The sequence below is a fragment of the Monomorium pharaonis genome, chromosome 4, assembly GCF_013373865.1.
Source record: "Monomorium pharaonis isolate MP-MQ-018 chromosome 4, ASM1337386v2, whole genome shotgun sequence".
NCBI lineage: Eukaryota > Metazoa > Arthropoda > Insecta > Hymenoptera > Formicidae > Monomorium > Monomorium pharaonis.
The window spans coordinates 30,080,670-30,093,340 of NC_050470.1; the positions used below are offsets into that span (position 1 = coordinate 30,080,670).

Here is a 12,671-nt window from a genome sequence, read left to right on the forward strand (position 1 = left end):
GCAAGTTCATATTCTCGAGTCCATTTAAAATACTTTCATAAAAGGATTTCTTTTTTACGACCGCTTAAACGCTTTGCTTAGCGTTATTAAACAACTATGTATAACCTTTTACTAACAATTAAAGTCTGCATAGCGTTCATCAGACTTTGCAATATCGGTTCTTTTCACTGGGAAACCGGGCGACGTTCCAATTAATCCTGCGCATCTAAAAAGTCCAGCACGTACTCCGATGTTCTACAAAATAGAGGAAACAAAGTTTCGCTGTCTGTATCTCGCGCGACGATCCTTCCACGAAATTAATTACCTTAATAAGAGCGACCCGTTTATTTTACGTCCCACGTGATCCGCGTGCGATATTAACCGCACCGGTAGCATTATTATGCATTCCCCAATGTCGTTTTCCTCACTATCTGACGGAACTATCTTCGCCATGAGAAAATGAAGCGTATAACTCCGCTAATGGCCTAATGACCTCACGATAAATGTGTGCATTAATGACATTTATAATTCGCCAAATGCGTGCCAATGTTCGTTTGACATTGCTCGCGCTCCTTTATCCCTCTTTGCGGAGGTAATCTAGGACGCCTTTGTGTTCGAAATGAGAAATGACCACCGAGGGTCGGTGACGCCCAGATTGTTCGAGAACTGGCAGTGCGCGCGAGTTAAATCGTTTTTCTTCTTTCGGTATCTAAAATCCATTCTACGTGAAACGTAGAACGCAGGTCACCGATCGCAAATGCGAACGTGACAACTTATCAGAGGCATCGATGATTCTTTTGTTTGGCTTATATAGAATGGCTTTAAAGTAAATGTTTCAGTAATCGAATAAACATGTAAACGATGCAGAATTAAGATTGAATTTTTATAAGGAACTACAACATAAAAAAGGTCATCTTTGGTGACAATAAATGAATTAAATTATTGTAAATTAAGATCGGTATTTCACGTCCATATGTGCGAATATCGCTTCAATTTGATGTTCAAGTAAAAAAATTTCTGAAATAAAGACTCTATTTTTTAATCTTTTTTATGTATTATAAAAAAGACATTTAAGATGTACAATTTCCCTAAAAATCGCCTCCCTCGAGCGAAAATCGCTCCTGTATTTCAGACCGCACGATTATGGAACGCGAATGATGATACGGAATCAGTTTAGTGTAATCATAGGTATATGCGATTTTACCTTGCTTCTATTTCGCGGTGCGAAGTCCTCTTTGCTAGGTTTCCTGCGCTTGTCCTTCAGGATCATCCTCGCCGCGGCGAATGCCATCTTGTCGTCCCGGCGCACTTCTTTTCCCGGTTAAATAGAACGTAAACTCTTGCCGAAAACTCTCGGCGGTCTAGCGGTCAACAACGAGCAGCTCTTTCGAACACAGTTGACGGAGAAATCACAGCGATTCGAAAGCGCGTGTGTAACACGATAATATCTTCTTATTGCTCTTATTGCCTGTATCAATCGACACGCTCGCGTGCGCTTATAAATTACGTAGGCTTATCACAATATTGAAATGTATTTGCACGTTTACCCGTGCGTGTGTGTGCTTTTGTGCGGTCCTGTATGCATACGCTTTACCGGTGTATATACGTACGGTAATTTATGCGAAGGCTATCCCCAACGCTAACACAACGCCGTCGCGTCGTAATCGCGCTATTCGTTCCGTATCGCGGCCCTTATCGTTATCGTTTAGCTACCCGCCTATCGTCGTATCGTCATCATCGTCGCCGTGGTCGTTCCCATTCCCGCGTCGCCTCGTCGCAAGACGCCTTGATCTCCCGGCCCCGATCTATTCCCTTTAACGCGTCTCTATTCTCGGCAGATACTCCCTCGGTGTTTCCGGTGTCACACGTTCACAAATCGGTTTAGACTCGAGACCGATAAACGCGCCAAACACTATCGATTACGTTTTAAGCGCTTGGACGCGGGGGATAATATCGGCAGCAGTGGCCAGCCGTGAGCTGCATCGTCGTCGTAGGAGCCAACGATGACGCTCCTCACTTCATCGCGACGACGACGGTCCGATCGGCAGCGCCGGAAGCGCACCGGCGTCGTGTTCCTCCCGCCGGCGACGGCGGCGACTTTTCTCGGTAACGGGTACGCTGCTCGGCGGCGGGATCTCGCGGAAGCCCGTCGGGAACATTTGCCCCGCCGTGGCGTGGTGGTTACGCGCCCCCGGATCGACACTGCCGTTTCCGTTTCGCGGTCTCGGTCTCCGTTTTCCGCTCGCGAGGACGCGAGGACGGCGCGGATCTCGCACGGTTCCGGCTGCCTTCTCCCGCGTTGCCTCCTCGCGCGATTACGACCGCGCGCCCTTACGTATTGCACGTCTCTCGATCAGGCGACGACTATCCTAATTATGATCATCGATGATCTAGAAAGAAAGAGGTAAAGGAGAGGGTGATGATCCGTGGCCTACTTTCGCGCGCGATCTACATCCTATTATCTACCCGCGAGACTCGCAAAACAATCGCGTTAGCGTTAGCAACTCGTTTCCCGAGGAGGAGTCGGTAAATCGAATGGAAAGGAATGTTTTCCATATTTTCGGGGTGAAAGGAGAATGTGGAGGATCAAAAGACCTTGGTAATTAAATGTATAGTTGACAGTTATAGCATGAAACAGTTTACAGTAAAATTCGGGAATACATATGGGAATACACACGCTTAAAAAGAGAAGATTTTTTTATAATTGGAGCACAGAACGAAAATCTATGAAAATCGAGTAGGCATTAGGACGAATAAGATGAAGAGATAAACGTTTCGTCGACAACAATACATCACGATAAATATGAAAGTTAATAAGAAACACTTCTAACTTTATTATATGCGTTAAAATTTTGAAGAATAAATATCTTGGTAACTCAGCTCCAAACAAAATTGGCGTACAGTTCCAAGGATGTAGATTGAAAAAGTTGAACGAAAAATCTCCCGTTCATTCCATTTTAAGTGGAATTTACTTAGAAATATAATTTTATTATTTAGAATGACATTCGAAAAGTTACAAAAATTGTATCACTATTATATGTGTGTGTGTGTGTGTATGTATAAAATATCGATGTTTATTAATATAAAACTAAACGTTGCCTGTTATTAATACTGACATAATTTGCCTTGGTAATTAAAAAGCTATAATTTATATTTATTTACTTATTTTATAAAAGCTGCTAAAAATAAATTCTGCAAAAGCGACAATAAAATTTGAATGATTTTGTAAGTAAATTTATTTTTACCCAGAGTAGAGTTAATGTAGAAAATATATAAATAATACTCCAGGGTTAATAGTTACAATTATACTTTCGAAGAATTCCAGATAAATTGTGTTTGCGGATATAGCTGACTATATCGTGATCTTTTAAATATACACTGTATGTCCACCATATACACTGAGCTATATCACTAAATTTTTTTTTTTATAATGCTTATTTTTACAAATTATGAACATACATTCCTTTTGTGTTCTATAAAAAAATAAGAGGTTCTCCTCATAGAATGAAGCTTAATTCGTCTCTATTTATTGTCGCGTTACATAATAAATTTAACTTCAACAGTTTTCCCAATTCACCATCGCTCTGCAGAATTTTATTGCTTTACAAAGAGACCTGCACCCGCAATCGAAATAACCGCGCGTTAAATCCTGGGGCTTAATTCTTGAATTCATTCGCAAGAGAAACGTATTCGCAAATTCTGTTCTTACAGAAAAGTTTAAAATTTATTGGCTATCGTATGGCTTTTAACCAATAAACTTGCAACTTTTCTGTTAGAGCGGGTGCGTTTGCGCATACGTTTCCCTTGCGAATAAATTCAAGAATTGAGCCCCTGGTCGAACCGAATATCCCGCGTAACACAACGTTCTCCGGAATTCTCGCGAAACCCGCGAAACTCGCGCGACCATGAAATTCCACGTTCTCACACGACACAGTAACGCAACGTATCATGAAATCGGTTAGACCGCTCGGATGCTTGCATTTTGCCGTCGTTTCGCTCTCGCTCGAGTACGTTTCTCTAGACCCGGAGGGAAGACAGAGAGAGAACCTTGAGATGCATCCACGTGCACCTCGTTAATATTTCAGGGTTATCGGACGACACGACGCGACGTCGCAGGACCGGCAGCGTGCATCTCGCGCGAGAGCGACACGCGTCGTTTGCACCGCCGCGCGAGCTTCGCAGGGAATCCCCGTCGCGCATCGTTGATCCGTGACAAGTTGGATCTGTCGACGTTGCAACGGCGGACTGACACCAGTTAAAGATATTTTGCTGCGCCTGACACTGACGACTTTTCAAGAGGGAGAACTTGAAGGCAAACTTTTAAATATTCTTCCCTCGAGAGAGGAACGGATACTTTTTGCGCTATAAGAATAATTCACGAAACAGTAATCTAATCTCTCCCGTCTATGCAGAAGTGTATTTACATATTCAAGAAATGGATTCGAGCTTACAAAGCGTTCCAAATTCACAATCTCGTCGCTTAATGGTACGTTCCTTGAATTTAAAGTCGATTTTTTTTCTACGAAAACTTTAAAGTTGTCGGTACAAACTATTTTAAGGGAGAGGACACAACGAGATTTAAAATCATATTTCTGTTGAAGCAAATTGCATTTGAGATAAACTGAAAGAAATATTTTTTTGTCGTTCAACTTCTTCAGTTTATACGTCCTTGAAACTTTGTTCGCCAATTTTGCGTTTGAAGCCTGAAGCTCACTGGAATATTCACTCTTAAAATTTTTAACGAACAATGAGGTCTCATTGAATTTGTGCTTTTAAATTCACTAATAAACGCGCCATTTAGCATGAAGCAAAATCTGCGTTGTTACATGATATCGATAAAACGAAACGGTTTTTTTTTTTTAATTTGGTTGAAATCGAGATAACGAAATTTCGAAGCTAATCCAATTTATAAAATGAAGTTTATTGCTTCGCTTGTATAAAACTGGCGGAACGAGTGGTCGTTGTCAAGATATATCGAAATAATCCAGAGAGAAAATAAACGTGTAACAAAATGCTGAAATTGCGTATCGCACGCGAATTCGCGAATTTCAAACGTAATCGAATTTCGTGCCACCGAGGTGATGTGGCAAGTGCGTGAATTTTTCTGGATGGCACATTCTCACTGTTATCCTACACAGAGATAGAGAGAAAGAAGTCTTATCGAGGGAACTAGAGAAATTGAAACGTGGAGCACGATACGAGGATATCGATGCTAAGTATCAATAGACAGGAAATCATTCCACCTGTATCATTCCGCTCCTATCCCCCCTCCTCTCTCTCTCACCACTTCCTTTTTCTGCGAACGATCTTCTAGTCACTTTTGCAAATCGAAAACGTTCAATTCCTCGTGTTCCTCGGCTCATCTTCGCTACTCCCGTAGGAACTTGGCGTACGAGTAGTATTGATCATTCCCAGGCTGCAGCCCTCTTCTTCCCTCCCCGCCCCTTCCCGGCGTCCTCCGACCATCATTCCGCGTCCTCCGACCTCCGATCTCTGACCTCCGACCTCTGTACCTAAATCTAACCCTCCCCCTTCCTCGCGGACTGCATCGCGCCCCTCTGTCCTTGCCCGCGGGCTCTCGGGGCGTTATGATATCACGTTTGATGCATTTTTCGGGAAACCTGCACCTTTCCATGTCGCCAAGTCAGGATCTTGAAAGAGGATGGGATGAAACTTTCCTTTTTAACGCGAACCAAACAGAATTTTGCAGTATAACTTATACGATAAAGTTAAATTTATCTTACAATTCGCGATTTTAATTTAAAAAAATCAATCAATCAATAAATACTTGTTTTTTAATTCAATAACAATAAAAGTACTTGTTACATCCAGTGTCACAAAAATATTATAATGGCGTTACGATATTTACCATCGATCGTAATTAAATTTGTAATTAAATTCCACAAATGTAAGACAACCGACCTGAATTGCTTAATTGGAACAAGATTTAAGAGGTGGAAAGTTTCCAACGATGATTAGAACTATCATACTCATATAATATTAATAATGTAGTCTCTCGTTTTCTCTCCCGTGCGAATCGACTTTTTTTCGAGCGGCCAGGTGGTACACACGGACAAAGCCCAACGTATGTACTAAATTTACACCTGTTGCCGATAATATTCCACAAAGAAACTGCACGCCCATATCATGATCCTCTCTTGCACGCGTCTAATGGCGCGTGACATGGCTAATCACAATTTAATATCGCGATTAGCAACCCATTATGTCGTTCGCCCCGTTGTCGGTCTCGTGACAATTGAAACAATACAGGATATTTACATTCAGATGAAAAACAGAAATGTGCATACATACGCGCATGTAAGTGCGCGCGCACAATTATCCAGGTTCACGTCCTACTTACGATATCGAACTGCACGAGAGTTGGCCGTCCCGCAAAACGTTTCTGCCATTGACCGTTCACTTGCAATTACGAATTGCAATGCCCCGTTAGATTGCTTGATACCGCTGCCCTAAATAATATTTTAGCCACGTCATTCACAAATTCTCTAATACTGTATAACGATAAGAAAACCCAGTTTTTGATCTTGAAAACACGGTCATAAATCAAATCGGAAATGTAATGTTTATTTTATTGAATATATGTTCTAAATATTATACTAAAATTATGATCATTAGTTATAAAATACGCTAACAGTCTAATGAATAAATTACAAAATCAACTGTTATTTAAAATAGATCCGTCGTTTAAATTATTATAACATCCTCCCTTTTCTTTCTTTCTCTGTACGTATATATTTTTTCAAAGATTTATTGATTTTTGTTAAATTTGAAAGATCTAAATACGAATGTCATTTGAGAAGAACTTTAAGTATTTTCGAGTCAATTCTCACCATATCTCTTTTCTCGCGGCACGTGGAAAACACTGATAAGTTTTCTACGAATACATATGAATGTTTGTGAGATCGATCGAATATTAAATGAAACTGCGAACTCAAATTCTCGGATACAGAATTTTGCTATTTGTCGCTCCAGTTAACCGCTGAAAAGCATATCGTGGAAATTCCATGCATTTATTTGCATGCCCTTCGTGAACCGACGTCTGTCAACGAGTATTTCTTTCCTTGGTCATTATTTCACTATTCACACGATAGATGAAAAACGATCAACGTAAAATTCATCATTCACTGCAGCGACGTCAAGTATTATGTGTTGATTAATCAATTTGAAATTCGTATTCACATTGGGAACTCGAATTATTTCCACGGCAGTACACAAAAAAGAACGACATTATTTGTTATCGAGATACAAGCAAAAAATGATAGATTAATTTAAAAAAAGGAAAAAGACTATAAAATCTCAACGGCATCAATGAACCGAGGGAAATACAAAAAGACGATCAATCGTCTATAAACCGCTCATCAATACGAAACAACAAAATTCTCGTTTAATAAAACTAACTGTACGCTATGATTGGTTTTATGCGTTTTTTACTGGACAAATCAACGAACAAAATTTAACACTATAATAAAAGAAAAAAAAATATATTATACATACGTGACTTTGGTAATCATTAAAATATGTAAAAAAATTTTTTGTATTATAATATGTTATAATTATACTGTATATTTTTAGTGATAAAAGAAATTATAAATTGGAAACTCGTTTAAATATTGTCTGAACATTGTACACCTATCTTGAACATAGATATTTTAACAAATTATATTATTATAAAAATATGTACATTTAAGATATATACATATAATGTTTTCACTTTGTTAATTAAGTCACTATTAATAATAATGTATATTTCAATTTATCTGCATATTATTCAAATATTTATTTTACAATTACATAAACTAAAAATTTAATTATTAAAAAGATACTAAATTAGTTTATATTATATTATTATATTAATTATTATTTTAGCCAACATGCAATTACCAGAAACAAGAATTTTACATAAAATGTAATTAATCTCATGTGAGAAAATGCTAGAATTTACTGACCATAGCAACAAATAATAATTGGTAGACTTTTAGTAGTTCACGCAATTCCCCTGGAATTTTCGGGCAAGATACAATCGTATGTAATTTAGTTAATTATTGTTTCACTGTATATGCAAGGTGCACGCAACGTAATTCCGTTTAAAAGTCTGTAGGAACAAAAGTTTAAATGCAGGTTCATATTTCGCACTAACCTTGAATGTCCATAGTTTTTATTTAAACAATAATGTTTGCAAGTACTCGCGATATAGTAAAGTCCTCATTACAGTAATGTAGCTTCTCATTTTAGCAATTTTATATAGCACGGTGGGAAACGTTCCAATTTATCGTCATTACTCTTAAATGAGGAAAAACTAGATATTTCGTAAAATAACTTTTGCTCGTTAAAATCCTCAAAGCTGATTCCAGTAAAAAATCTTGTTAAAAAATTGATAACATTTCTGACCAAAATTACCTAACCATCAATAATCGAAATAATAACAAAATATGTTTTTTATTATTATTTCTAGGAAATTATTATTTTTTCTAGGAAAAATTACACAATTTTATTTTTTTTTAATTTAAAATACACAATATTATATCCAAACAATCCTATAAGTTAATCTATTTTCGAAATAATAATAAACTTGACTTTATAATTTTTATTAAATAATTACATGCGTAATTATTGATATTTACGATTGATACATATGATTAAATTGCGAAATAAATTCATTAATAGTTTAGATATAATTTAGATAATATGCAAATTATTTTATCAAAATCACGACTAAACAAATTTAAAAAAATAACATAACATAGATGTTTTATTAGAAAATGTCATTTATTATATATTTTGTATGACACGTAAATTTATTTTATCATTATTTACTGAATTTACTGAAATTCAATACACTTGAACAGTCAAAAGTAATAAATACATACTTCTTTTACCAACAACCAAACAAGTTTAAGAGATGATATCAGTCCTCAAAAATCGACTAAATTTTTATTTTTCAACTATAACGTAAGTATGATAGCGTAATTTTAAACGTAAAGTATGATAGCGTAATTTCATAAATGTACAAAATATACAAAATTTTGAAAGCTGTTCGCTGACATAAAAATTAATTTTTTAAAGCTAATTAATTATATACATTTTTGTCTCTGCCCTTAAAAACATGTTTGGTTTAAAAAATCTATTATTTTTTACTATTCTAAAAAAATGTACTGTACTGTACTGTATTTCAATAAATTTGATGAGTAACGCAAAAAAAGATTTACTTGTCAGTATATCTTTTTATTTTATTTTATTTTTTTCTTATAAATTCTCGTGAAAGATGAAAAGTAATTTATTACAGAAAAATTCTCTATTGCGCAAAATGTAGATTTCGATTAACTTTCATATTATATGAGGATTACAAATACTGAATTTCTCTCTTAAGTGTCCCCTGTGAAAATGTCAAACTGAACTCGCGTTTATACTTTATGAGCCGGCTATTACTCCACAGTGTATCGTATGAATTCAAATTTTGCAGATGTATCTCGTTCGCTTATATCCTAAACATCGTATTTAACGGCGATAATATCGTCTAACAGATCCTAAAATTTATGGCAAATTGTATAAAATGTTTCGCCACAAAATTTGAGTTTCTCGAACAACACTACTTCTTGACACAGATAGACACAGTTTACAATTTTGAACACGGTTACAGTGTCATGAGTAATATATTGTGTTAATTTTTCATATAATATAATTTAAAAATAACTTCAAAAAGTATATAATTTTTGCAATAGAAAATAATCAAAGGACATCTTAGTTGTCTAAACCATCAAACCAATATTATTGAAAAAAATTTACTTAAAATTTCGAGAAAATAGCCATATAGCCAAGAGAAGACACAAAGAGAAATTGTGAGCAATATGTAGTATTCAGATCGATAAAAAAAAGGTATCGTCAAGGATAGTGAATCCTGTATAAGAGTCTTGCGGAAGAGATCAATCTATCCCTTATCTAAAACACCATTCCTAGAGATAACAAGTAGAATGAAAAGATACACATAACAGGGCAAGCATGGCAGAGAGGAAAGAGTAGTCAGAAGAGGAAAGGCAGGAACGGAGGCACCGTGCTCCTCACGAAACAACTCACTGGGCCACTCGGCGGTGATACGCGATCGGCTCGTCCGGCACGGAAACGAGTTGCCGGTCACCGACGACCGTGAGAACACTCGCAGTCCGCGATCCTCCGCGATCGTCCTCGAGGCGGGCCGACGGGGTTGGCGCCGTCGATGGTACTCGGTGCCTGATACCCGCCATTTTTGAGGAAATCACAGTAACCGCCGGCGGACTCGGTGAACTCCGCGGCCGCGGTTCCCTGTCGCGGAAACGGAAATCGTCGTCGTCGTTGCCGCCGCGCCGTTACCGAGGCGTACAACAGCATTGTCGCGAGACGCGCCGCGTCGCGTCGCGTCGCGACGCGACGCGCGAGCAAACACGCGATTGCTAGCGAGTCATTCCATTCATAGACGATAACGATTTTCATGCGTTCTGCGGAACTTACGTGCTCGTCGCTGAGCAGATGGTCTATGACTGACACCCTCGACACCACCGTCCACCACGCGCCCTCACGCAGCCAGTGCTGCGAATTCCAGGCGGTCGCTCGCGCGCAGGTCCATGCACCCGCACCCTCGCCCACACCTCGGCACCCGCACGCGATAGTCTTTTCTTCCTCACTCCTACCGGCTCTCCACTTCCCCCCCTTTCTTCGACTTTACCCTCTCATTCCGCAAGATTGGTACGGAGAGCCCTACATTTTTATCCCGTGCTAAACTTTCGCTCGTGGCCCATTTCGACTATACTTATAAAAGCTTTGTTCTCTAATCTTTCGGTCTTTTTCTTTCACGAAAGCGTAAAGATGCACACATGTGATGCAGTAAAATCGTGCCTCATACATATTTATCTCAGATTTCCTTTTACCTCTGAAGAATTACATTATAACATATTATAACTGTTCGGGACTAATTTAATTTTCCCCAGAATATTGTTAAACACAAAATCTTTATTCTTTTATTAACCTAATTGAAAATTTAAGGAAATGTCTTCAAGGGATAGCACTTATATTTGAGTTTAAGAACAATTATCAAACGAAAAGAAACATAGAAAAATGTTTTAGAAGAAACTTTTATGAATTTCTAAATAATTTATAACTGTATTTCGATTTTTTGAAAATTTAATATTTTTTTAGATACTTCCATTTCTCACAGCTTTGTGAGATTATGTTGTTGCTTAAATTTTAAAATAGACCGACATTAAATGGATCTTATATTTCTGTAATTAACAATACCTATCTCAAAGAGATTTGAATCGAACAGTCTGTCGAATTCTTGTATAATTCTTTCTGTATAAGATCTTCTCCAAATTCTGCTTTTATCTCAATGATTTATTTATTATTTAATAGATTAAGACTAGAAAGACAACTTCTATCATACTTTGATATTCATCTATTGTCGCAGCTGCGCCTTTTCTCTCTCGCCTCCTCTGCAATTTCTCAGTTACTTCGTCGTAAATCTTTTTCTTTTATGTAGCGAACTCGCGTCGATGTAATGGAACGCCTCCTGCCATACTCGATCTTTTCATCGCATTTCGTAACATTCTTTCTTCATTAAGCTCTTTCCTCTTTATCTCTGTCTTTCTAAATTACGTTCCTCTTGTTCAGAATTACGCGAACGATTTTTCGTTAAATTTATATATATAAATATACAGGTAGATGTATAAAATTCTATTTAACAAGAATATATTTTTCTTCAGCGCGGTAATGCGCCGCATAAATAATTCACGCGTACGAATAACGGCCACTGTGAATAGAGCACACGAGAAGGGAACGATTGTTCAAGAAAAATTGAAAACACTATCAACGATCGGGAGCGTTGAGCACAATGCGCTTTGTATCGCAACGATGTAAAGTTCCAAGGAGTTACTACGCGCGAGCTTTTGTGAGTCTTTCATTGTATTAAGTATCGGCAGGTGTCAAACGCAAGCTATCGCGACACATTACGTAAATTACTTGCGAGAGTCTTTTCGTTTCCCCATTGTTCTCGCGATCGCGTCTAAACGGTAAGAGATATACAGACGCGTTTTGTTCCATTCCCGAATATTCTTGGCGGACCCATTCCGATAGCGGCAGCAAATGACGGTCGCCAATCATCTTTTATAGCTACGATAGTTGAGAAAATCCTCGTCGCGAGAGGAGAGACGTATCGCACTCTTGACATTTCACTTTGCATAGTCGCTTTGTCCGTTTATGATGCGGACCACTCGTTATCGAGTTTTTCCTCTATTCATTTCTCGCTTTGTAATAAAAGCAGCGTTGACGAACCGTGCAAGAGTTTGCTAAAGTGGCTGAATAAAGCGTGCCTCTTTCAGCTTATTATAATACATTATCAACTGTAACGTACGTACAATAAAAATATAATACAACCTAAGAATTTATTTATAAATAAAAATTGATACAATGTCGGAAACTTTAATTATATTTTGTTTTTTCAAAATTGTCTTTGCACGCTTTTTGTGATCTAAATATTTTGATTAGAATTCGAATTATTAACAAAGAAAATTTTTGAATAGTTTGTACTTTCAAATTATTTGCTAAAAATCTACAGAAAATTAGGATAATTATAAAAATCTGTATAATATATATATAACATTTTATTTAACCACATATATAAAAATGTAAAAGACAAATAATGTATC

General features: G+C 37.5%; 2 protein-coding genes across 6 annotated transcripts in view; one reads left to right on the forward strand and one right to left on the reverse strand.

The window, feature by feature from the left end:
* The window catches only part of LOC105833208, a 74,744-nt gene that overhangs the window by 40,688 nt on the left and 21,385 nt on the right, over window positions 1–12,671 (forward strand). The window lies entirely within an intron of this gene.
* The window catches only part of LOC105832394 (neo-calmodulin), a 60,250-nt gene that overhangs the window by 36,776 nt on the left and 10,803 nt on the right, over window positions 1–12,671 (reverse strand). Inside the window, exons 1-2 of one of the 5 annotated variants that reach the window (XM_012673296.3) lie at window positions 10,483–12,421; window positions 1,184–2,369 (exon numbers count right to left, since the gene is read on the reverse strand). The exons of 3 other annotated variants lie outside the window; for them this stretch is intronic. In XM_012673296.3, coding sequence (XP_012528750.1) covers window positions 1,184–1,270 — 87 coding nt within the window. In that variant the 5' untranslated portion in view covers window positions 1,271–2,369; window positions 10,483–12,421. Of the gene's footprint in view, window positions 1–1,183; window positions 2,370–10,482; window positions 12,422–12,671 lie in introns of those variants that run through there. One more of the 5 variants, XM_012673298.3, reaches the window with a different exon arrangement.